The sequence below is a fragment of the Melanerpes formicivorus genome, unplaced genomic scaffold, assembly GCF_026170545.1.
Source record: "Melanerpes formicivorus ecotype bairdi unplaced genomic scaffold, bMelFor1.0.p_v2 SCAF_15, whole genome shotgun sequence".
NCBI classification, from domain to species: Eukaryota; Metazoa; Chordata; class Aves; order Piciformes; family Picidae; genus Melanerpes; species Melanerpes formicivorus.
Genome location: NW_027142367.1, coordinates 11,433,292 through 11,456,317, shown reverse-complemented (window position 1 = coordinate 11,456,317; position 23,026 = coordinate 11,433,292). Strand labels below are relative to the sequence as shown.

The following is a 23,026-nucleotide window of genomic DNA, read 5'->3' as shown; positions in this document are numbered from 1 at the left end:
AAGTGATCATCCAAGACAGTAAGGAGGGGAATAGGAGTCAGACAGCCAAGAGTGCCTCAGTGCTGTGGTCCACTGCAGGAGGTTATCATCCCCAGAAAATAGAGAAGGCAGAAGCCATATATGTTACTAAGGGAATGGCTTAATGCTCTGGAGCACTGCCTTTCACAATCTGTACTTTCCCAGTGGATTGCTGTGTGGCCCAGGAGGAGGAGTCACAACCTGGACCAAGCAGCCCATGAGTGTGGTGGAATTGTACCACCACAATTAGACAAGTCAAAGGACTCCCACAAGTTGTAAGCATGTGACTAGTACTGTGTTTTCTGACTTCGTCTGAGAAAGACCAAACAAGCTTTCCCACCCTTCCCTATGCTGTCATAGGTTAAAAATGTGTCTAAAATCATTGTCTACATCTTAGGTCTTTTGGTATTATTTTGGTCACCCTGGTGCCCAACTAAATGCTGTTAATAAACAGCTCTTTGTGGTCCACATTAATATTAAAATTTCAAATGGCAGTGACAAATATTTTAAACAGAGAAGCAGTTTATTTCCTCTTACAGTTTGGCTAGGAATGCTCTTTCACAATCAAATGTAAATACCCAATCATATGTGAAATGTGCTACCATTGCCCCTGAGAAGCAAACCTAAATTAATAACCATTGTTTATCTAAGTCAAGACTTAAAAAAGTAGGTCCTTACTGTTAGGATTGGAATGGAGAGAGTTTCAAAACCAGATAGGATGTTTGGATGTCTTGTTCCCATGGGTATCATTGCAGATCTCTGCTCAACATCCTGATTTATTCTTAATCATATCAGCTGATTTTGCATAAGCAAGGAGAACACTTACCACTGGCTAGTTCCCATTAATAGCCTAATCTGGGAGCCTGCCTTTGAAACACCACGAGTTCAGACAAAAACCAGCTTTTACACCATGTGGAGGGATCTCTTTGCTGGCAGCAGATAGAGTTTAAGTTAAACAGCAAGTGTCAGTGCAGATGGGTATTTCTGTTGCAACCCAAAAGTCAGTATTGTAAGACGACTTCTGAAGCAGCAGTACAAGCATCTGCTAAGTAGAAAGGACAGAATGGTCAGGAGAAAAAGTTTCAATCCCTACAAACAGGGTATTCATGCTGAAATAAAATATGACAATTAGTGGACTTGACCAGTTGTTTTGTAGAGAATCACAGAACACTTCTCAAGCTGCTATGTGACCTGTGTTTTGGCTACAGCTCAGCAAAGTTCCTGAACTTCCACTTGAGTCCTACCGAAGTCATTAAGACCTTGCCCCAGGTTCCACAAGCACCTGTTGTGCTCTGCTGGACAGGGGTAATTTTGTGAAGCAAGATTTCACAGCTGTGTGAGTGAATATTTGGCTCAGTACTTGCTAGACAACTGATACTGGTGGAGATTGTGAGGAGAGGAAGGAGATGTTTGGTAGTCCTCAAGTAGTGGGAATTCAGAGTCAAGCTTTGTTAAATTCAACAGCAGTGCAGAACCTGACCCAAGCACTTTGTATTCCTTGTTGGAATTGTAGAATTGTCAGAATTGGAAGGGACCTCAAGGATCATCTAGTTCCAAACCCCCTGCCATGGGCAGGGACACCTTGCATGAGATCAGGTTTCCCAGAGCCACATCCAGCCTGGCCTTAACAACTTCTGGGGATGGGGCTTCCACCACCTCTTTGGGCAACCTGCTCCAGTGTCTCACCACCCTTATGGTGAAGAACTTCTTCCTAACATCTAATCTAAATCTGCCCTCCTCTAGTTTGATCATGTCTGTGTGCATTTAATACTAGAGCACTTTTTCCACATAGGAAAACAGGTGTGGGTTGTTTTTTGTTGTTTGGGTTTTTTTGTTTGGTTTGGTTTTTTGGTTTTTTTTAAAGCAGTACTTTGAAAAGTATGGATAAATGTACCCTTCAATCCCCACCATTCCTACTAGCTTTGAGATCAATATCCAGGCATTAATGGATGGGACAGTGCAATAACCACTGCTATTATTATTCCATAATATTCAGTTTATGTGCTTGCATCCCTTCCTCTGCATTTTTTAGTATTTATTTCCATCACAGAATAGTGGGGGTTGGAATGGATTCTAGAGATCATCTAGTTCAATCCCCCTGCTAAAGCAGTATCCTCTGGGTGATCAGGCTGCACAGGATCATATCCAAGCAGTCTTGGAATCTCTCCAGAGAAGAAGACTTCACAGCCTCTCTGGGTAGCCTATTCCAGTGCTCTGTCACCCTCAAAGTGAAAAATGAGCCAAAAATCTGAAAACTCCATTGAAGTCTGGAAGGAGAGGAGAAACAAGAAAACTAAGTAGAGGAGGCAAATAGTAACAAAGGTGTAAAGTTTGAAATGAGAAATTGGGCAGAGTGCAGAGGAACTTCAGTAGTGGCAGCTTCTCTCTGATGGTATTCCAGTGACAGTGAGTCTTGCTCAGAAACACTGTGCTGGAGGTGCTCACAGCTTTCACATGCAGTCCACTGACTCTAGAGCACCTCCTTCCTACTTTTAGAGCCACATAGTTGAGCATCTTTCACCCACTGGTATGAACAGCAAGGTTTTGCTGCTTTGTGACAGCTTAGCTGGGAAGGTTGAAATTGCAGGATCAAGAGGCACAGTGCAGGAAGAAACCTGGAGGAACCTGAAGAGGAGATGTAACCTAGCATGGTTTCTGTACATGGTATATGTAGTGTCCCACCTTGTCACTGTGCTGTAATGACACCCGTGTTAAGTCTGTTTGAGAGGCCTCATACCTCTGCTGGGCTATGGAATTAAGATGGAGTTAAGACCTGTGTGTCAGCAGTCCTCTTCCATATGGTGGTAGTGGTTCCTGTCACAGATGGAGAAAGAGAGCATGTGGATCTTAGACAATCACAGTTACAGAACAGTCTGGAGATCATCTGATGTAACTTCTTGAAGTTATCCAGCACCAAATCTTGGATATTTCCAACAAAGGCAGCCAATGCCAGTGATTATTTTTTATATATCCAGAAGGCATTTTCCTGAAGGAAATTATGCCCTTAGCCTCTTGTTCTGCTATAATCGTGCATCCCCGTGAGAAGAGTACCTCTGTCTTCTGTACAATTACAATCCAGGTATTGGAAGGCAGAGAAAACCCAAATTCCTGCATCCTCGAGCTTCTCCAACCCTCTAATAATCTTGGCAGTTTTCTGCTGGATCCTCTCCAGATTTTCTATGTCTCTCTTGAACTGGGGGATGCCAGAACTGAATTGCAGGTATGGCCTGACACTTGCCAGGTACAGTGGAATAATTGCCTCCTTTGATCTGCTGGCAGTTCTCTTGCTGATGCAGTCCAGCACATGTTTGCCTTCATTGCTGCCCAAGTTCACTGCTGGATCACGTTCAGCTTCTTGTGCACCAGAACCTCCTGAGCCTGTTCCATAGAGCTGCTTCCCACACAATCTATCCACAGCCTTTACAACTTTGGGGTTTAGTGCAGATGCAGGACTTGATCTTTGTTAAACCTTGTGCATTCTTGTTGGGTCATCTCTAGCCTATCTCTCTATGGTGGCTCTTCTTTCTGGACCATCTACCTCACCTCCCATTTCAAGTGGCATTCACAAACTTTGTGTGTGTGTACTTCCATCCAGATAGTTTTGAAGATACTGAATAGTATCAGTCCCTGAGGAGCATCCATAGCTCTCTCTTCATCCACTCAGACAGTTATTTCAGCATAAAAAAGGTTATTCTTGGTAAAGCCATACTGGCTTTTCCCATTCACCTCATCCTACATGTGAGCATGAGCACACACAAGTGTCTTTATGTTTTGACTCAAAAGGAAGACTAGATGAGCCTAGATGGGTGACCAGCGTGGTGAAGTGTTGGAACAGGCTGCCCATGAAGGTGGTGCAGTCACCATCCCTAAATGTTTTCAAGAAGCCTGTAGATGTGGTGCTTCAGGATATAGTTTAGTTGGGTTACAGTTGGACTTGATGATCTTAGAGGTCTTTTCCAACCTTAATGATTCTATGACTAGCAGTTACAGAACAGCTTTGTCATCATTTCTGAAGATGTCATCTCGGTAAGGGTTATCAATCATGGATGGAGTGCTACTAAAAGATGCTTCAGGGACATACTTTGCAGAGGGAGCATCAGTTAGGGGAAACTTTACATTCCCCTGGTAAGACGGTTATTTACAAAGCTATAACTGGTCTTGTTATTTGTATTGTTTAGCAGATGCCTGATGAAGAGAAATCTGTTAGCAGGGAAGATGACAAAGAACTAGCCTGCAGCCCAATCCCAATGACAGCAGAGAGAAGACGCAGTCTGTGGTATGCAAGCCACTATACAACTGATGAGAGAAAAGTAAGGCTGGAGGGGGAATGGTTTCTGCATAATTACATTTCAGTCAGTTAATTTTATCCCAGTTACTTTGAAATTAAGGGAAGCAGCATTATATAGGTTGCAAGCAAGAAGATCCTAATGTGTGGTTGTGTAAATCAGGTACTGTATCAAGGCTGTGTGGCAGAGGAGGAATATATTTTGTAGAAATTAATAAGGAAGTAAAGAAATAGATTTTGTAGAAGTTACAAGAAAGTAAAGAAAAAATGTGCTCTATGTTGTTTGGCTTCTGCATTTAAAACATTTAGGGCCAGGCTTTTGTCATGAGGCTGTTAACTTTGTGCAAAGCAGCTACGAATTCTGTGAGGGAGCTAAATCCTGATGTAAAGATCTGATATGCCTTGTGATTTCTAATTCACACTGTCACTGGTAAGGGAGGACTGCCATCTTCTCTTCCTTCAAGCATACTGGTATCCTTGTTGGATATCTATAGCAGGGCAGTTAAGGTAGTTGGTGTTAAAGCACCTGGAAAGGTCCTGCTTTCTGCCATCTGCAGTGCAAAATCTCATTTCAGGAGCTGCAGTCAAATCTGGGATGCACAAATGCTGTTGTGCCACATCTACTCAAGCCCAAAGAAAGCTGCTTGTAATAATCATGATGGTAAATGAGCTGGCAAATTAATCAGGTTTCACATTTTACATTAGTGGGAAAGGTTCACTGGGAGTGTTTTGTAATTGCAGTAATCCTAATGATCATTTAAAAACTTAGTTTTTAAGCATCAGATCATTAGGAAGACATTAGAAAGCAGTTAATCAGTATAATATCATACTGATTAATTCCTTATTTTACTACCTAAAGTATCAGTGCAACACTCTCAGTTTTGCTGTACCCCCCTAATGTTGTGTCAACGCTATGGCACACTAAATGTCATTTTGTGGGGCCTTGTGTACAATTCTGCTGGCTTTTTAAGAATTCCTTTTTAAGAATTCAGCAAATGTGCATGCCTGTGTTGAGAAAGTTAAACTTATTAATGCTTGAGCCATGCTTCTTTAATAATTTGTCCTTGCATTGCTTTTTGCAGCTTCTGTCAATGACCCAAGATGAATACAAGCCATCGGATGTTAGTATACTACTAGTCTTTGTGATGTTGTAATTCTTCTTCCTGTGTGCAAATATGGATTACACCGATATATACACATATAAAACACCAGATGACACTTTTAAAACTGCTTTATCATGGTTAGCCTGTGTGGTGGGTTTAAATTACCCCCCCCCCCCAAACTAATTTGGAGAAACTACCCCCCCAAAAATAAAATTGCCAGACCCCCTCACTTTGGGATGGAAGCAAATGAAGCTATATTTACAAGCAAACTAAAATCTAGAAATGAGAAATGCAATTAATATGTACAAAATATACAATATATGTTATATATATATATACACACACACATGCAATTTATAAACAACACAGACCCCTCAGACCCCCCTGCATGGACCCTGGAGGAACCATTCACCTCCTCTCCCACTCCCTCCCTCCTTCCCATTACCCCACAATGTAGTAAAAACAGAGATACCCCTGGCAAGGCCATGGAAGAGAGAGAGGGAAGGTGCAAGCAGAAGTGACAGAAGAAGAAAAGAGAAAGAACTGTTTATTCTGTACTCTATATGCCTATTAGCAAGTCAATGAATTATATAGACCTTATCATTACTTTTCCTTTACATCCAATGGTAATTTATTTTGCTTTCAGTCTTTGCAGTCAGGATCTAGGCTAAAGATCCCCCTTCTAACTGTTACAGCCTGCTATTTGCCCTATAGTTTTAATTAGCCTGAATAAAATTGTCTTTTGCTTCCTTAATGATTGCACTGAGAAACCACTGGGCAGCCCTAAAATTGATAATTTGAAGCTAAAGTGCTTGTAGTAGTACCAGCTGGCAAATGATCTTTGCCATTTAATTGGGTTTCAGTAAGATACCAAAATATGCTTTCTAATGCAAGTCATCTTTAAACTTGATTTAGCTTCTTTGCTCTCTTGTTGTTTGTTTTCTTCTTTCATTTGTGTTGAAATTCTGAGGCCATGAAGCACAACTGACCAAACATGAGTGCAATTTGCAGATGATAGAAAAATCCAAGGCTTTGTTTGACGTGGCAGCAAATGAACCATTTCTCTTGACTGTTGTCGACCCTAGCAGACTCTGAGAGCAGAAGCATCCCTTCTTTTCAGCATACACACAAGAATGGAGATAAAGATTAACTTTGGGAGCAGCTGTGACCAGAGCTGAATATGCTCCACAGGCTGGCCTTGGTGTAGCTGCTGAATAGAAGTGAACACAACCCAAATATTATTCTGAAACAGCCCACACGTGGCTGCTCATAGTTTCAGCAGGCAAAACATGTTCCTGTCTCATACCCAAAGCAGGCTTCAGCATGTACTGCCATCAGTGCCATGGCATGTGAATTTCTGCCAATGTGAGAGATACTTGTGATTGTGGTTCCTGAAGCCATTGTCCAAACAAGCACAAGGGATGAAATTCAAGTGACAAAGAAAGACAAAAAAAAGAAAGAGTGTTGAATTAGTACTGCCAAGTGGTATAAATGTGGCATTAATAACAATAATTCATAGAATTCTGGGATAGTGGAATCATTTTGGTTGCAAGAGACCTTTAAGACCATCAAGTCCAATTATTAATCAAGCATTCTCATGTCACCACTAAGATATGTCTCTCAGCACCACATCTACGTGGCTTTTAAATGCCTCCATGGATGGGGACTCCACCAGATCCCTGGGCAGCCTGTTCCAGGGCTTGATAACCCTTTTGGTGATTCAGTGTTTCCTAATATCCAAACTAAACCTCCCCTGGTGCAAGTTGAGGCCACTTCCTTTTGTCCTATAAAATTTACCACAGTTTATTTACCTCAGCTGTTTTTATTGATGGCAGCAAATGTAAATCTCACTAGTAATACTTTAAACTTGAAAGTAGTTTATAACCATTATTTTCCTAACTACTTGAGCTAAAGTCTGAAAATCATGATGTGTTGGTTTGCCTGAGATGGAGGGTGAACTTTTGGTTACAGCTTTAAACTGAAATGCAGGAGATGGATGTAATGATACCTTCCCAGATTGCCTGTAGAAAGCCGTTTTAAATAGGAGAAGGCAGGATGGCTGAAGATGGGCTCACTCAGCTACTGTTTGTGCACTAAGCCACATGGTCAGCCTTAGCCTTCCCAAGCCGTAGGTGTGTTAACTTCACATGCAAATAGTCAAGTACCATGGTCACTATTGGCCCCTCATTACAAGAAGGATCCATGTCCAGAGAAGGGTGGTGAAGGGTTTAGTGTGAGGTGTCCCTGCCCATGGCAGGAGGGTTGGAACTGGATGATCTTTGAGGTTCCTTCCAACTCTGACAATTCTGTGACTTTGTGTCTAGAGAACAAGTCCTCAGATGACTGACTGAGGGAACTGGGATTGTTTAAGTTTGGAGAAGTGGAAGCTGAGAGGAGCCCTTATTGCTCTCCATAACTACCTGGATGGAGGTTGTAGTGAGGTGGGGCTCAGTCTCTTCTCCCTAGCATCAGGTAATAGGATGAGAGGAAATGACCTGAAATTGTGCCAGGGGAAGTTTAGATTGGATATGAGGGGAAAAAAATCTTTACAGAAAGAGTGGTCAGACATTGGAATAGTTTTCTCAGGGAGTTGGTGGAGTCACTGTCCTGGGAGGTGTTCAAAGAATGTGTAGGCATGACACACTGTGACATGGTTTAATGGGCATGGTTGTAGTAGGTTGATGGTTGCACTCAAAGATCTTAGAGGTCTTTTCCAACCAAAACAAGTCAATGATTCTACAGCTCAGCTGACTGCAGAAACTTGGCTGCTTTTGCTTGTGTATCCACATTTTTATTCCTTTTCAGACTGCTTGTGTGTAAACTGAGGTGTTACTTAGTGCAATATTGCATTCTGGGAATGTGAAAAAAAACATAACTTGCTAGCTTTTCAAGGAAATATTTGCAGAAGTTCAAGGTTTCAGCAGAATTTTACTGTTTGCTAAAGAGCTTCACTGAAACAGATCTGTAATTCTACTGATACTGCATGCATTAAAAAACCCTCTAACAGCAATTCATTCTGGAAGCTGCCATGCAGTGCTTTTACATGCAATATGATTAATGTTAATTTCATATAATCACGGAGTCCTTTGTGTTGGAAGAGACCTTTAAAGGTCATCTAGTCCAGCTCCCCTGCAGTGAGCAGAAACAGCTTCAACTAGAAATGTTTGTTCAGAGCCTAGTTCAGCCTGACCTGGAATGGTTCCAGGGGTGGGACATCCACCACCGCTCTGGGCAATCTGCACTTACCTGTTAAGCTCCTTTAATGCTGCCAATCCAACAGTATTGAAGCACAGAAGTAGAAGTCATGTTCTCATATGAGCCACCCCAAATGCAGTGCCTCTCTCCACTGTCCTGGCAGGTGCTGCTGGTCACGGTGAATGGGAACCCTGCTGACTACCACACCATCCACCCTGCACTGCCGTTAGAGAACGGTCCAGCCAAAGCAGACATGTACTCGACACCACAGTACAAATGGGAGCCATCAGATGACATGTCAGGTACTGAATTGCCTGGGAATTGCCCTTAGTTCCACAATTTTTCTTCTCTTTGTCCAGGCAAGGCCTTTTAAATTTACTCTCATTTTGGTAATCTCTTTGGTTTGTCGAAGCTAAAGAATTGCTGTTGCCTTACAGTGATGGCTGACCAGTTGATAATTTTTGTGTACTATCCAAAATACTTTACCAATACAGTGATTGTTGGTTTCAGATGGAGTCATTTTCCTTTGGTTCCCATCTTGAGTTTGCTCAAGACTGATGAGTTATCAGAGTGATTACAAGTGAAATTCTGCCATTAGAGAGTGCATGTGTGACTGTGAGACCAGTAGGAATTGCAAATAAGAATTTCTTTTCTACTTAGAAAAGGAAGAGGAGGAGGAGGAGGAAGAGGAGGAAGAGGAAGTTACTCAGGAGGAAAAAGAAAATGTTAAATTACATGCCCTGGTCTCTGTGTTCCAATTCATCATGAAACAAAGTTACATTTGTGCTCTGATAGCTATGATGGTAAGTGGTAAAGGGTAATCCCCAAAATACTGTTGGCTTTACAAATAAATGTGCTTCCATCAACTGGCTTTCAGTAAGAGTTTGCATCAGGGTTAGAAAATACCAATATGGCCTCATTTGGGGTCCATTTTTGGTTATTAATGCATAATTGCCCTATGTAAATAGGTCTGTTGAAAGGGCAACATGTAAGATTCTGGGTAAAGCATCATGCTTCCAGGATGGGGAGCCCTGGGTTTTGCTGTCTCTTGTATGTCAGAAGACCACTGGCATTCAGTTTTCTGTTGCTTCCCAAGATTCTGCATAAGCAGGCTTGTCATGCTTTTGCTCCACTCAGAAATTTGCCTACAAAATTAAAGCATTTCATAGAAATGCAGTAAATTTAGTTCAGTTGAAAAATATAGTTCCTATTTCAGATTGAATGCATCCAGTTGGTCTCTGAGAAGAAAAGGTCTGTAAAGCCTGGTTTTCTAGATCAAACACAGAAAGGTCTCAAGGAAAATACAATTTTGTGCCAAGCAAGATTTTACTTACCGCTTTTGTCTTTCTCATGCTGTTGATTGCTTTGAAGCCCACTTGTTGCAAATACCTTGAGCTGCACTGTAGCAAGTTTTCAGCATAATGATTAGATCTCTATATATATTCCCAATGCAAGCTTTGGTTTTAATGGTTTGGAAAGGTTTCAGCTGTGATGACATTAACCATAACAGTTTCATGGCCCAATTTTGCATGGTAAAACAAATTAGCTTGGCTGCTTCTTCTTTGCATAAGGTTTCATTGACCTCTGGAGATCTTCTAGTCCAACTCCTCTGCTAAAGCAGGGTCACCCTGAGCAATTTACACAGGGTCACACTGTCCAGGCAGGTTAGGGATCTTTCCAGAAGAGACTCCACAACCTCTCTGGGCAGCCTGGTCCAGTGCTCTGACACCCTCACAGGAGAGAAGCTTATCCTTACGCTCAGATGGTACCTCCTGTGTTTCAGTTTGTGTCTGTTGCCCTCTATTCTGTTGCTGACCACCACTGAAAAGAATCTGGCCCATCCTCTTTAGATGTTGATCAATACTGAGAAGATCCCCTTTCAGTCTTCCTTTCTCCAGGCTAAACAGCTCCAGGTCTCCCAGCCTTTCCTCATCAGTCCCCTCAGCATTCTCATAGCACTCCACGGGACTGTCTCCAGTAGTATTTCATCACTGTTGAACTGAGGAGCCCATAACTGGACCCAGTGTTTCATACATGGCCTCGAGTAATGATTCTGTTTATAAACCTTAACAGGGTACATCCAGTGCACAAAACTGAGTTCTTCCTCATCTGTGGAATCCTGAAGAATCCCATTTTCTGAATGTTCTCCAAGGGGTTTACTCTAGCTGCATCAGTAACTGATTAATATGGATGAGAGTCTTAAGACAATGAAAATTTGCCCTAAGTAGAGAAACATAAACTAAGCATAACTGGAAATATGCATCAGTGTTGTTCCTGAATGTATCTGTGAACATATTTACCTCTCTTCCTTCCTTCCCCAAGGCATGGAGTATCACATATCACAGCTGGCTGACATTTGTGTTGCTGATCTGGTCTTGCACACTGTGGATGATCCGGGACCGAAGGAAATATGCTATGATCAGTTCACCTTTCATGGTTTTCTATGGAAATTTACTGCTGACATTGCAGTATATATGGAGCATTGAGCTCAGGAATGATGAGCTTCCTCAAGTGTCTGGCTTTTTAGAAAGAAAGGAACCTGGGGAGTTGGCTTCAAAGGTAGGTGTTGCAAACAGCTGGGATTTATGTATGAAACCACAAAATATATCGTGATAAAAATGTAGATCTCTAAGGATTTCTGTGAGAATTCTTAAGGTGTTCAGTAGCAGTTCTACAATGAAGGATAAGACATTAAAAAATAGAGTTTAAGAAGTTGCTTCTTGCTTCTTAAGCTGATACAAAACCAAATATTTCAGGCATTTTTGTGGGTTTCCATGCTAATTCTGCAGAAAATTCTGACTAGGTGGAAGTCACTCAGTTGTTTGGTGTTGTAAACTGGGTGCAAATCAAATTTGATTTGACCCATGGGATATCAGGTCATTCTCTGACTCTGATGGAAGCTGGAACTGAGGTGTCATTGCAGTTGCCAGTACAACTCCCTCCCCTATGCACAAGCATCACCACATAGTTGTGACTGGGTTTTAATTCTTTAACCTCACATCTGAAGCAGCATGAGTTGGAATCCAATTCAGGTCAGAAACTAGAGAACTTGTTGACCATTGATTTCTTGAAAGACCTACAAAATGCATTTTCTTTGGCAAATTTACTTCTGGGAGAGAGAATGAGCGTAAACAGGAAGTCGTTTCCTAGAGCACCCGAGAGGGGCTCAGAGAGTGCATCTAGTTGGCACTGCATCCCTTGTGCTAAGTGAATCACTTCCCTTGTGACTTCAAATTACCATTTAAGGTTATTTTGAAAGTGATTTTCCTTGTTGGCAGTGCCCTTTGGACAACCATTTCTGGGTCTTTAACAATTTATTTTGCATCAGTCTCATTCTACACCACTGAAATCATGGAATCATAGAATCCTTATTGCTCTCTACAACTACCTGAAGGGGGGTTGTAGACAGGCAGAGGTTGGTCTCTTCTCCCAGGCAGCCAGCACCAGAACAAGAGGACACAGTCTCAGGCTGCACCAGGGGAGGTTCAGGCTGGAGGTCAGGAGGAAGTTCTATACAGAGAGAGTGATTGCTCATTGGAATGGGCTGCCCAGGGAGGTGGTGGAGTCACCAACACTGGAGGTGTTCAGGAGGAGACTTGACAGGGTGCTTGGTTGCATGGGTTAGTTGATTAGGTGGTGTTGGATGATAGGTTGGACGCGATGATCTTGAAGGTCTCTTCCAACCTGGTCTATTCTATTCTATGCTATGCTATGCTATGCTATGCTATGCTATGCTATGCTATGCTATGCTATGCTATGCTATGCTATGCTATTCTATTCTATCAACAAGGTTGGAAAAGACCTTAAAGATCAAGTTCAACCTGTCACCCAAGACCTCATGGCTACTAGACCATGGCACCAAGTGCCACGTCCAATCCCCTCTTGAACACCTCCAGGGATGGTGACTCCACCATTAGCAGAGACTGTGTAGAACATAAGCATAAGATGATGTGTATGTGATAAATAGGCATCATGCTGTTTTCTGAATTTTGGCCATCTCAGTATATTGATTTTTTTTAAAAGAGATTTATTTATTTTTGGAGTATCATGCTGTTATTGAATTAGCACCTCTTAAAGCCCTTAAAACTACAAGTAGGTAGATTCAGATTGGATGTTAGGAAGAAGTTCTTCACCATGAGGGTGATGACACACTACAACAGGTTGCCCAAAGAGGTGGTAGAAGCCTCATCCCTTAAAGTTTTTAAGGCCAGGCTGGATGGGGTTCTGAGCAACCTGATCTAGTGTGAGGTGTCCCTGCCCATGTCAGGGGGGTTGGAACTAGATGATTCTTGAGGTCCCTTCCAACCCTGACAATTTTATGATTCTCTGAAACAGTTAAGTGCCATCTTAAGTCTGGTACTTGCTCCAAATGCAAGCCAAATTCAGTTGATTTTCTTTAAAACACACAAAGACATTTTAAAATTAACTGCATTTAAGCACCAAACTTTCTAACTCAAAAAGACCAAGGATAAGCCAAATCCTGGTAATGACAAAACACTCACCTGCATGTGCTTTTTCCCTGATAAAAAAAAAAGGGGGAGAAATGAACACAAATGAAAAAAAAAATGGGAATTACACCAAATCATGAGAAGATCATGAAACTTTTAAGATAGTAGTTAAAAACTGAATAGAATGGGGTGGAATCAAACCATATAGGTAAAAATCTTTAAGAAAAGATGCAAGATGCAGAGTGGCAAGTTACATTCAATGAAAAAGTGCAAATGAAATATGTTTTAATGCAGCATATTTCCTAAGTCATAGAATCATAGAATCATTTGGGTTGGAAAAGACCTCGAAGATCATCGAGTCCAGCCATTGACCTCACACCACCATGGCTTGACTTCCACAAAGCTGTACTTTGAGACTGACATCTGGCTGGGACATTGACATTTCCTGAGGGACAGAGAAGTCAAAGGCATGCAAAATCAATGAAAACTTATGTTTGTGTTAGTGGGATGTAGGATATACAATTAGTCTGTTGGTTTTGTTTTGATTTTTTTCTTGTTTGCAGATTCTTTTCACAATTACTTTCTGGCTACTGCTTAGGCAACACCTCACTGAACAGAAAGCACTTCGCCTAAAAGAAGCTACTTTATCTGAGGTCAAAGTTGGAAGTGAAGAAGATGAAGAAAAAGGTAAAGCCAGATCAAATTTAGTCCTTCAGTTGTGATAGAAATTCCAGTTGCGTCGTGTCTTTGATGCTGAAAGCAATTAGCAAGATATCTCTTTGAACTTAGTGTTCTGGTTTAGCCCATGACGACTAGTTAAGACATTGCCAAATCTATCACAGAATCACAGAATGTTAGGGGTTGGGAGGGACCTTGAAGGATCATCCAGTCCAACCCCCCTGCCAGAGCAGGATCACCTAGAGTAGATCACACAGAAAGGCATTTTGAATATCTCCAGAGAAGGACACTCCACAGTCTCCCTTGTAGCCTGTTCCAGTGTTCTGTCACCTTCACAGTGATTTTTTTTTTTCTGTGTTTCCATGGAATTTCCTATGCTTCAACTTCCATCCATTGCCCCTTGTTCTGTCATTGGGCACCACTGAGCAGAGCCTAACTCCATCCTCTTGGCACTCACCCTTTACATATTTATAAACATTAATGTGGTCATCCCTTAGTCTCCTCCTCTCCAAGCTACAGAGCCCCAGTTCCCTTAGTCGCTCCTCGTAAGGAAGATGTTCTGTTCTCTTCATCATTTTTGTGGCTCTGTGCTTGACTCTTTCAAGCAGTTCCCTGTCCCTCCTAAGCTGAGGGGCCCAGAACTGGACACAATATTTGAGATACAGCCTCATCAGGGCAGAGTAGAGGGGGAGAAGAACATCTCTCAACCTACTAACCACACCCCTTCTAATACAACCCGGAGTGGCACTGGCCTTAGAATCATAGAATGAATCATAAAATGGTCCAGACAGGAAGGGACCTCCAAAGATCATCTAGCCTTCTTCTTCACTGATAAATCACTTTTCACTGATAAATCTATGTGCAGCTATCTCTCAGGATATAAAACTAAACCGCTTTTGAACTTTAGACATTCAAATAAAACGAGAATTCTCCTTACCGGAAGGTAGTGAAGTGACTCATTTGAGAAATGTTATGGAACCTTTAAATGATCAGTTTACTCCTGTGTCCCAAAGCCAAACCAGCAGATTAATGGCCCTAAGAGTCTAACCACAGCAGGGGAAAAGTTTACATAGAAAAAGTCAGTTGTTAAATTCCTTCAAAGTTTTGCTTCTACATAAACAATTCTATAGAAACATGTGCCCCCAAAACCTTCCTTGCCCTTTTCTGTCTCCCTGGATGATGATGTGAGGAAGTTCAACACACTGAAATGGTAGAACACCAGCTGGGGTAGTTTCCTGTTTGATTAATTGCAATATTTGTCTCAGTGCAACATCTGATCAGTGTCAGACCTGGACACTGCATGGGTTTGCAAGGAAAGATTCTGAGAAGAGTTATGGTGAGTGGGACAAAAGGAGTGGCCAAGCTTTTTGATGCTGAAGTCTCAGCAGGAAGAGAAGCATTGCAGCTATATGCTGAGTTTAACAAACCATGTTATCTCCATACTTGATCATGTACTTGCTTTTGGAGGGACACTTAGCCAAACCTCCACAAGCCTCACAAGGTTAATAGCTGGGGAATCATGACCTCTTTATAGGGCAGAAGCAGCTTGGTTTTTTTCTGCAGTGGCTCTATTACAGCAGAAGAAGCTGGATAAGTGGTAGTTTCTCTGAAAAACAGCAGTGCTACTGCAGCAGTTGTATTTTTAAGCTTCCTTGGTTTTATGTTAATGTTTTCTCTTACTTGTGGTTTTTGGAGATAACCACAATATCCTCTAAAGGATGAAACTCAAGATGAGAGATTCAAACTTAAGATGAGAGTTTAAACTTAAAACTCAAGATGAGATATTTCTGGTGGTGCTGGCGGTTTCTTTGTTTTCCAGTTTAAAAGACCTCTTGCCTGAGAGTATAGGTATTGCCATGGAAAGTGTTTTGACTATTATCCACTGTACAGCCCTTAGGCTCTAATTTTCCACTACAGCTGCCCACGTTTCAGACAAAGTGAAGCCAAGTGTCTGGTAAGGACATGCAGCTATGCACCATATGGCTCCAGGAGCAGGTTGAAGCTCACATGAAGTTAGAACTCTCTCTACTACTCTGGAGACATGTGTCATTGAGAAATCCAGTCTCTTGTGAATATTGTGCTGTGTGCAGGGATTTTACTTTCCAACTGTTTCAATTCTTCCTAAAAGTGCCCAGAACAGCCAGAGGCCAAATGTGACTCTGTATTTGCAGAAGAGGAGTTGCAAGAGGGAGAAGTGCCAGAACAGGAAGAGAAGAAGGAGGAGAAGAAGGAGGAGGAGGATGAAGAGGATGATGAGGATGAACAGGATATTATGAAAGTCCTGGGGAAGCTGGTGATGGCTATGTTCATCAAGTACTGGATTTATGTCTGTGGAGGCATGTTCTTCTTTGTCAGCTTTGAGGGTAGAATTGTCATGTACAAAATCATCTATATGGTGCTGTTCCTCTTCTGTGTGGCCCTCTATCAGGTAAATGAGAAGTGTGTTAAGTAAATTTTGGTCTTGAATATAGTGATTCATACCTTTAACTTGGTAATAAAGTAGGATAATAATAAAGGATCCATAAACAGTGTGATTGATGTTCAGTTAGATACAACATAGGAAGATAATTTGAAGGGGTTAAGAGTAATTTTCATTTGGCTTTTGATTATAATGATCACTTAAATTAGATGCATACAATGCACACCTCTGCTCCAGGACACCACCCCACATCACCAGAAGCTGCTGTGGGTAACCATTGTTAACTTCAGGCCAACTAAAGAAGATAGTATTCTTCATCCATATTTGCCACTACAGTCTACTCAGTATTTTTGTCAGTGTCTTCGCCTTCAACTTGTTTCACCATCTTTAGTGTGTGATTTTCAGGTGCACTATGAATGGTGGAGAAGGATTTTAAAGTACTTTTGGATGTCAGTGGTTGTTTACACGATGTTGGTCCTTATCTTCATCTATACCTACCAGTTTGAGTCATTCCCTGGGTTGTGGAAGAACATGACAGGCCTGGATGAAAAGAAGTAAGTGATTTTGTTCAATTTCATCTTTTCTTCTCTGGACTGTTTTGAGTTCAATGTGGTGGAATGGTTTAGGAGTTATATTCCTTCTTAAGGGAGAAAAGTATCATGAGACCATCCCTGGGCATAGCTGACTTTAACTGAAGTTTAAGTGCTCAGCTCTGAAGCTGTAGATTTATTGGTGTAACAATAGATGAGCAAGAAGATGAGAAGGGCTCAAAGAGCCTTGGCATTGCTCCGGTTCCCAGTACAGTGCCAATACTTCTCTCTTTGACCACAGGAACAAGATCCAGGAAGAGATTAAGGGTAGATTTGCAGGATGTTTGGAGCTAAAGAAGGTAGACCTGCCCTCCTGCTAATGAGAAGGGCTGTCTTTCTTCCTCGTCATGATGTGTCAGGCATGTCTCAACAGGAGCTTATATGAGATAATGTGACAGGAGCTGGATCTCCAGTGCAAGTCTTTCAGCCAGAGACAAGTCATCTGGTTCAAGAGTTGATTCACTTGACTCTGTACATTTACAGAATCTCTCTACATTACTGAGTCCAAGTCCAAGAGATTTGCATTGCAAAACCCGCTAGAAGAATTTTAAACCCCTAAACCATATTAATACCATACCCTCATTTCCTATTGCAAATGACTTGTAATAATGTCTCAGGGCATGATCTTGATGTGAAAAAGCTGTTTAGTGGCTTACTATATGTTTTGGTTGGGTTTTTTTCCAGACTAGCAGACCTTGGCTTAAAGCAGTTTTCTGTGGCTGAGTTATTCACACGCATCTTTATCCCCACCTCCTTCCTCCTGGCGTGCATCTTACACCTTCACTATTTCCATGACCGCTTTCTCCAGCTCACTGATTTAAAAGCTGTAACCAGCAAACGGGACAACACCATTTACAGGTAAAGAAACCCAGTACATGGACCTATTGATCATCATGATGTTTCTGACTGTCTTGTAATGCTCACTTTTCACCAGGTGGTCATATACTTTTGCTATGAATACCTGACTTGAAAAGGTGCTCAGTATCCAGCACCCCACTGAACAAATGGCACCCAAATTAACTATCTTCCCCCCGCTTCCCCCTGCACACTGAAGTTTTTCAGTTTGGGGTACATTTTCAAAGGTATTAATGGCATTTATGTATTTATCTCATTGCTTTTGACCTTTGATGTGAGGAAGTTACTTGCTTGCTCTCTTTTCCTTTCTGTAAGTACTGCCAATACTAGGAAATGTGGCTTTTAATTTGGGTCATGTCTGGTTTTTGGTGTCCATTTCAAGAAGCAAATAGCTTTGGACAGTTAGGTTCTGTTGTGAAGCTGAACTTCAGAAATGGAAAAATCCCAAACCTATGATCACTCCTTACAGTAATGTGGTGGGTTGAAGTTTCCCCCCACCATTGACTTTGCCTGACCAACTCAGTGTCAGACCTTCTAGTGTGACCCAGTAGGCACAAAATGGGGAAAAAACCCCAAAATAAACCTTGAGGCACTGCTGGGATTTAAGTGGGTTCCTGGTATAGGAAGCTCTGGATGTTAAACTACTTCTTGTGTATGTTTGTTAGAGATGAAAGATACCAAAATATTATACAGCTCTCCAAATGTTCTTATAAACACAATCTCTGTGACTAAAGTCACATCATATAATTAGATTTTTTTGTCTTGCTACTATAATGCTATTTTTTTTAAGTCAAAATGTGTGCTAGATTGTATTGAGCTGTCAGAGAAGTAGATAGATCTCAACTCTTAAATGTGCCATTTTCTGCTGTATTTTCCATTTTGCAGTGTTTGAAAATCACATTTATCATGTGTTCCTCCTCAGAAGCTTTCAGCAGTATAGCCAGTGCCTGAATCAGAATATTTTTCTTGTTTGTGCTGCTGCAAGCAGTGCCTGATGTGTGAAAATCCAGGTGTTTTCTTCCCCTGATGTGATAAATCAGTACTGAGCATCACCCAATTTTGTATTTCAGTGCTTCAGGATGAGGCACTTGCATTGATGATGCATAAAGCTGGATAAGAACTAACACAACAGCCAGATCCAGCTTAACAGTATTGCCAGCAGCAGAAATCATTTGCAGGGACAATTAAAACGAAGATTAAAGACTCGGATGTAGATGCTCAGTTTTCTTAAAAAGGCACTAAAACTTCATTTTCCATTTTGCTTTGAAAATAGCAGTTGGTTTGCCTATCAAAACTGCTTTTGTGCTGGTTCTTTCACAACACACAAAAAATGTTAAAGAAGCTAAACTTTAACGTTGAGTACGCAGACAGAACTCAATCCTTTCAATAGCAAACTTGTCAAAGTAACCACAGCAGATGAGAACCAGTCATGAAAGCCATTAGGGAAAGCAGCTCCAGTTCTTCCATCAACCTTTCAACTGCCATGTATGATGGTGGTATGATGTTTGTGTCTGACTGAAGAGCCCTGTTAAAATTGCTGAGACCATCCATGCAAGGTGCTGCTTCACATGAGCAAAGTTTGCACAGCAAGGTCAAGAGTAAGGCTTTGCCAGCCTCAAAGAGTGAGGATGGAAACTGGCACACTGGAATTGGCAAAGGGAGGCACTGCTTGCTACTAATAGAGCTGACAGAACTGTGTGTCTCCATTTTACATCTGCAAGAGAAAGAAAAATCCTCTGATTAGGACTTTCCAAGCATGTTTCCTTGCTCTGCCATGGAATGTGGTATGGGTATGGCAGAGATAAAGACTGGGAGGTAGATAATTTCTATGGAGCTCCTAATAATAATAATAATAAAATAATAATAATAGTAATAATAATAATAATTAGTAGCAATAGTAGTAAACCATCTATTTTTAGAAGTATGGATATTCTAAGACTTAGTAGAAGAAGTAGTAGTAGTAGTGGTAGTAGTAGTAGTAGTAAACCATCTGTTTGTAAAAGTATGGATATTCTACGGCTTACCTGATATAAAGTACACCACATTTTGGGGTTGCTGAAAAGTACTTGTAGTTCTGACTGAAGCTGCATACATTCTAAATGTCTTAGGTATTGCATTTAAGATCTTCCTAGACTTTTCCCTGCATGATGTGTGTAAAACTGTCAGATTGTGCTTTGCTATGACAATGTGTATCTCTTGGTAGACAGGAAAGTGCATTCATTCTTATTTAACAGTTTCCTTTTCTCTCTCTCTCTCTCTCTCTCTCTCATTCATTTTCCATTTTCATCTCATGCATTCTTGTGCTTTCATCTCCCACCTCATAGCCATGCCAAAGTCAATGGCCGTGTTTATCTAATAATTAATAGGTGGGTACTTCAATTCTTCCTTTCCTCTACAACAGTTTTACCTTTGTTGTTACTTCTTTAATTGCCTTAAAACAAAGTATGTTCTCACTGCACGGTACTATGAAGTGAGCAGGGAGATAATGATGCTCAGGTATTGTAGTCTCCTAAAGCTGGTGAAGCAGCTAATATAGCTCTCCTGCATATTTGTACCTTGTGAGTTCGTGTTCCAGCTGGGAATTCTTCTCTCCAACTTTGCCCATGCTTCGATAAAGGAATCATTGGTGCTATTTGTAATTGGCTGCAGACAACAGACTTGGTTGAGGAGGCTCGGTTATCTACCCTTTGTTTGTGCATGGAAAGATGCATGCCTGCATGTGCACATCACAGACACACGTTCCAGTCTTCCTCACAGGCACCTAAGAAAGGGAATTTGATGATCAGGTCAATTGAATCTGTGGTATGTATTATGAGCTTGCACAGGCTGAGATTTCCTGACACAGAGCCAGAAATGCACCATGCCATACACTGGAGCCATTGCATGCTAAGAGTGTTAAGTCATGAGCTGAGCTGAGCTGGGAGCTACAGGATCTAAACTGCAAAAGCACATATTGCCATCACTGTCATCCCTATCACAGAATCACAGGATCGTGGAATGGTGGGGGTTGGAAGAGACCTCTGGAGATCATCTAGTCCAGCCACCCTGCTAAAGTGGTGTCACCCACAGCAGGTTGCCCAGGATTGCATTGTCCAGGTGGGTTTGGAATCTCTCCAGAGAAGGAGATTCCACAGCCTATCTGGGCAGCCTGCTTCTGCTTAATCACCCTCAGAGGAAAAAAGTTTTTCCTCATGTGCAGATGAGGAAAAACCCTCCTGGGTTCCACTTTGTGCCTGTTACCACTTGTCCTGTCATTGAGCACCACTAAAAAGAGTCTGGCCCCATCCTCTTGACTGTCATCCTTTAGACATTGATCAGTGTTTATAAGATCTCTTCTCAGTCTTCTTCAGGCTAAACAAACCCAGGTCTCATCCTTTTCTCAGAGACATGCTCCAGTCCCCTCATCATCTTCATAAATCACTTTATAAAAGGGATCTTGCAAATGGTTCAGTAAATTAAATTCCTTTCAAAATATTTGACTGCAATAAATGTGGGCTTTTGTTTAACTAGCTCCAAGAATAGAAGGACTTCTGAGTTTGTTGTTGTTACTGAATATAAACAGAAACTCCAAGGAAATCCCTGTTTAGATATTTGTGACTACCTGCTCTAATGCAAACTTAATTTATGTGTCATATTCAAGCTCCTTCCTCAAATGTCACCACATAGTTTAGGACAGTGTTGTTGAAAGTTCACCAGAGCTGAAAATCTGGTCTGCAGGAAGCCCATAATCACAGAATTACAGAATGGCTTGGGTTGGAAGGGACCTTAAAGACCATTGAGTTTCAATCCCCCTGCCACAGGCAGGGATATCTTCCACTAGACCAAGTCACTCAAGGTCTTGTCCAACCTGGCTTTGAATGCTTCATGGCAACCTCCCTGGGCAACCTTTTCCAGTGTCTCAGCAGCTTTACTGTAAATAATTTCTTTCTAATAACTGGTCTGATTCTGCCCTCCTCAAGCTTCAATCCATTCCCCCTCATCTTAGCACTACAGACTTTGTAAAATGTCCTTCCCTAGCTTTCTTATAGGTCCCCTTCAGGTACTGGAAGGCTGCTATAAGGTCTTCTGAGAGCCTTCTCTTCTCTGGGCTGAACAGTGCCAACTCTCAGGACCTGTTCCTATAGGGGAGGTTGTCCAGCCCTCTGATCATCTTTGTGGTCCTCCTTTGGGCCACTCCAGCAGTTTGATGTTCCTCTTATGCTGAGGCCACCAGAACTGGGTGCAGTATTCCCAATGTTGTGGTTTGAGCCTTAACTGGAATTTAAGATCTCAGATGGTGGCAAGACTGAGAACTCCTCTCCTGCTCCCTCTTCCTGTTTTCCCAATGAGAGAAAAAAATAGAAACAGAAAGAATAGGGGGGGGGGGGGGAGAAGGGAAGAGAAGGGGGAAAAGAAAAGGGGGTAAGGAAAAAAGGGGGTAAGGTAAAAAGGGGAGGAGGTAAATCTACTGAGAAACAATTTGGAGTCAATTTGAAAGTAGAGAAGTTAATTTTTTTAAAACAGTATATATATATATATATGTAACAATAACAGGAAGGGTTCACAAGGGTAAGGAACAAGGATGAATAGGAAGATATACACAACCAAGTTCAGGTGGCCTTGTATTTCCCCCAATGTATGTAGATTGCAGTCCTTTGGAGCAACGTGGCTGTGGCAAGGAGAAGACCAGGCCTGACCACGTGGCAGAACCAGGAAGCCAGCAGTGGCTCTTGGTCCTTTTGCACAGGCGAGGCAGGAGCAAAAGGGAGGAAATGGTCGCTGCACCCTGCTGGACAGGAAGGGGGAGTGGAACACACTAACTTAAACCTAGGGGGGCCCCTCTGGGGTGGGGGGTGGGGGAGAAGGAACCAAGTCCACCTGGATCAGGTTTCCTTAATCCCCAGGGAGAGCAGGGCTCTCGCAACCCTCCCCCTCCCAGGATGGGTGCAACCCAGCACATCCAGGCAGATTCTTATGAGAGCAAAGCAGAGGGGAAGAATAACTTCCCTCTTCCTGCTAGTCATACTTCTCTTGATGCAGCCCAGGATACAGTTGGTTGTCTGGACCAGCTCAAGTTGAATTTTTGATCAACTGATACCCCAAACCCTTCTCCTTGAGACTGCTAAGCTTACACTGGTCTTTATCAGGTATGTTGCATGTACCCACCTTTATAACCTCATCACCTTCTGGATCTCCTGGATACAAATGGGAGCTATATGAGTAAGAGAAAGATGAGTCACAGAATCACAGAAATGTTCAGGCTGGAAAAGACCCTTGGGATCACCAAGTCCAAGGAATAACCCTACTCTGCAAGGTTCACCCCTAAACCTATCCCCAAGCATCACATCTAAACCACCTTAAGCACATCCAGGGTTGGTGATTCAACCACCTCCCTGAACATCCTGTTCCAGTGCACTCTTTCCATGATTGTCTTTTGTAATGTCCAGTCTAAACCT

The 23,026-nt window shown here is 41.9% G+C and overlaps 1 protein-coding gene across 3 annotated transcripts in view; it reads left to right on the top strand.

Annotated features, from left to right (window-relative positions):
• Positions 1-23,026, top strand: part of PIEZO2 (piezo type mechanosensitive ion channel component 2) — a 381,856-nt gene that overhangs the window by 262,261 nt on the left and 96,569 nt on the right. For 2 of the 3 annotated variants that reach the window (XM_068147619.1, XM_068147621.1), the window contains exons 9-18: positions 4,197-4,328; positions 5,386-5,424; positions 8,765-8,903; positions 9,262-9,404; positions 10,924-11,160; positions 13,613-13,736; positions 15,899-16,155; positions 16,552-16,700; positions 17,421-17,594; positions 19,916-19,957. In XM_068147619.1, the coding sequence (XP_068003720.1) occupies positions 4,197-4,328; positions 5,386-5,424; positions 8,765-8,903; positions 9,262-9,404; positions 10,924-11,160; positions 13,613-13,736; positions 15,899-16,155; positions 16,552-16,700; positions 17,421-17,594; positions 19,916-19,957 (1,436 nt within the window). The remainder of the gene's footprint in view (positions 1-4,196; positions 4,329-5,385; positions 5,425-8,764; positions 8,904-9,261; positions 9,405-10,923; positions 11,161-13,612; positions 13,737-15,898; positions 16,156-16,551; positions 16,701-17,420; positions 17,595-19,915; positions 19,958-23,026) is intronic. The other variant, XM_068147620.1, reaches the window with a different exon arrangement.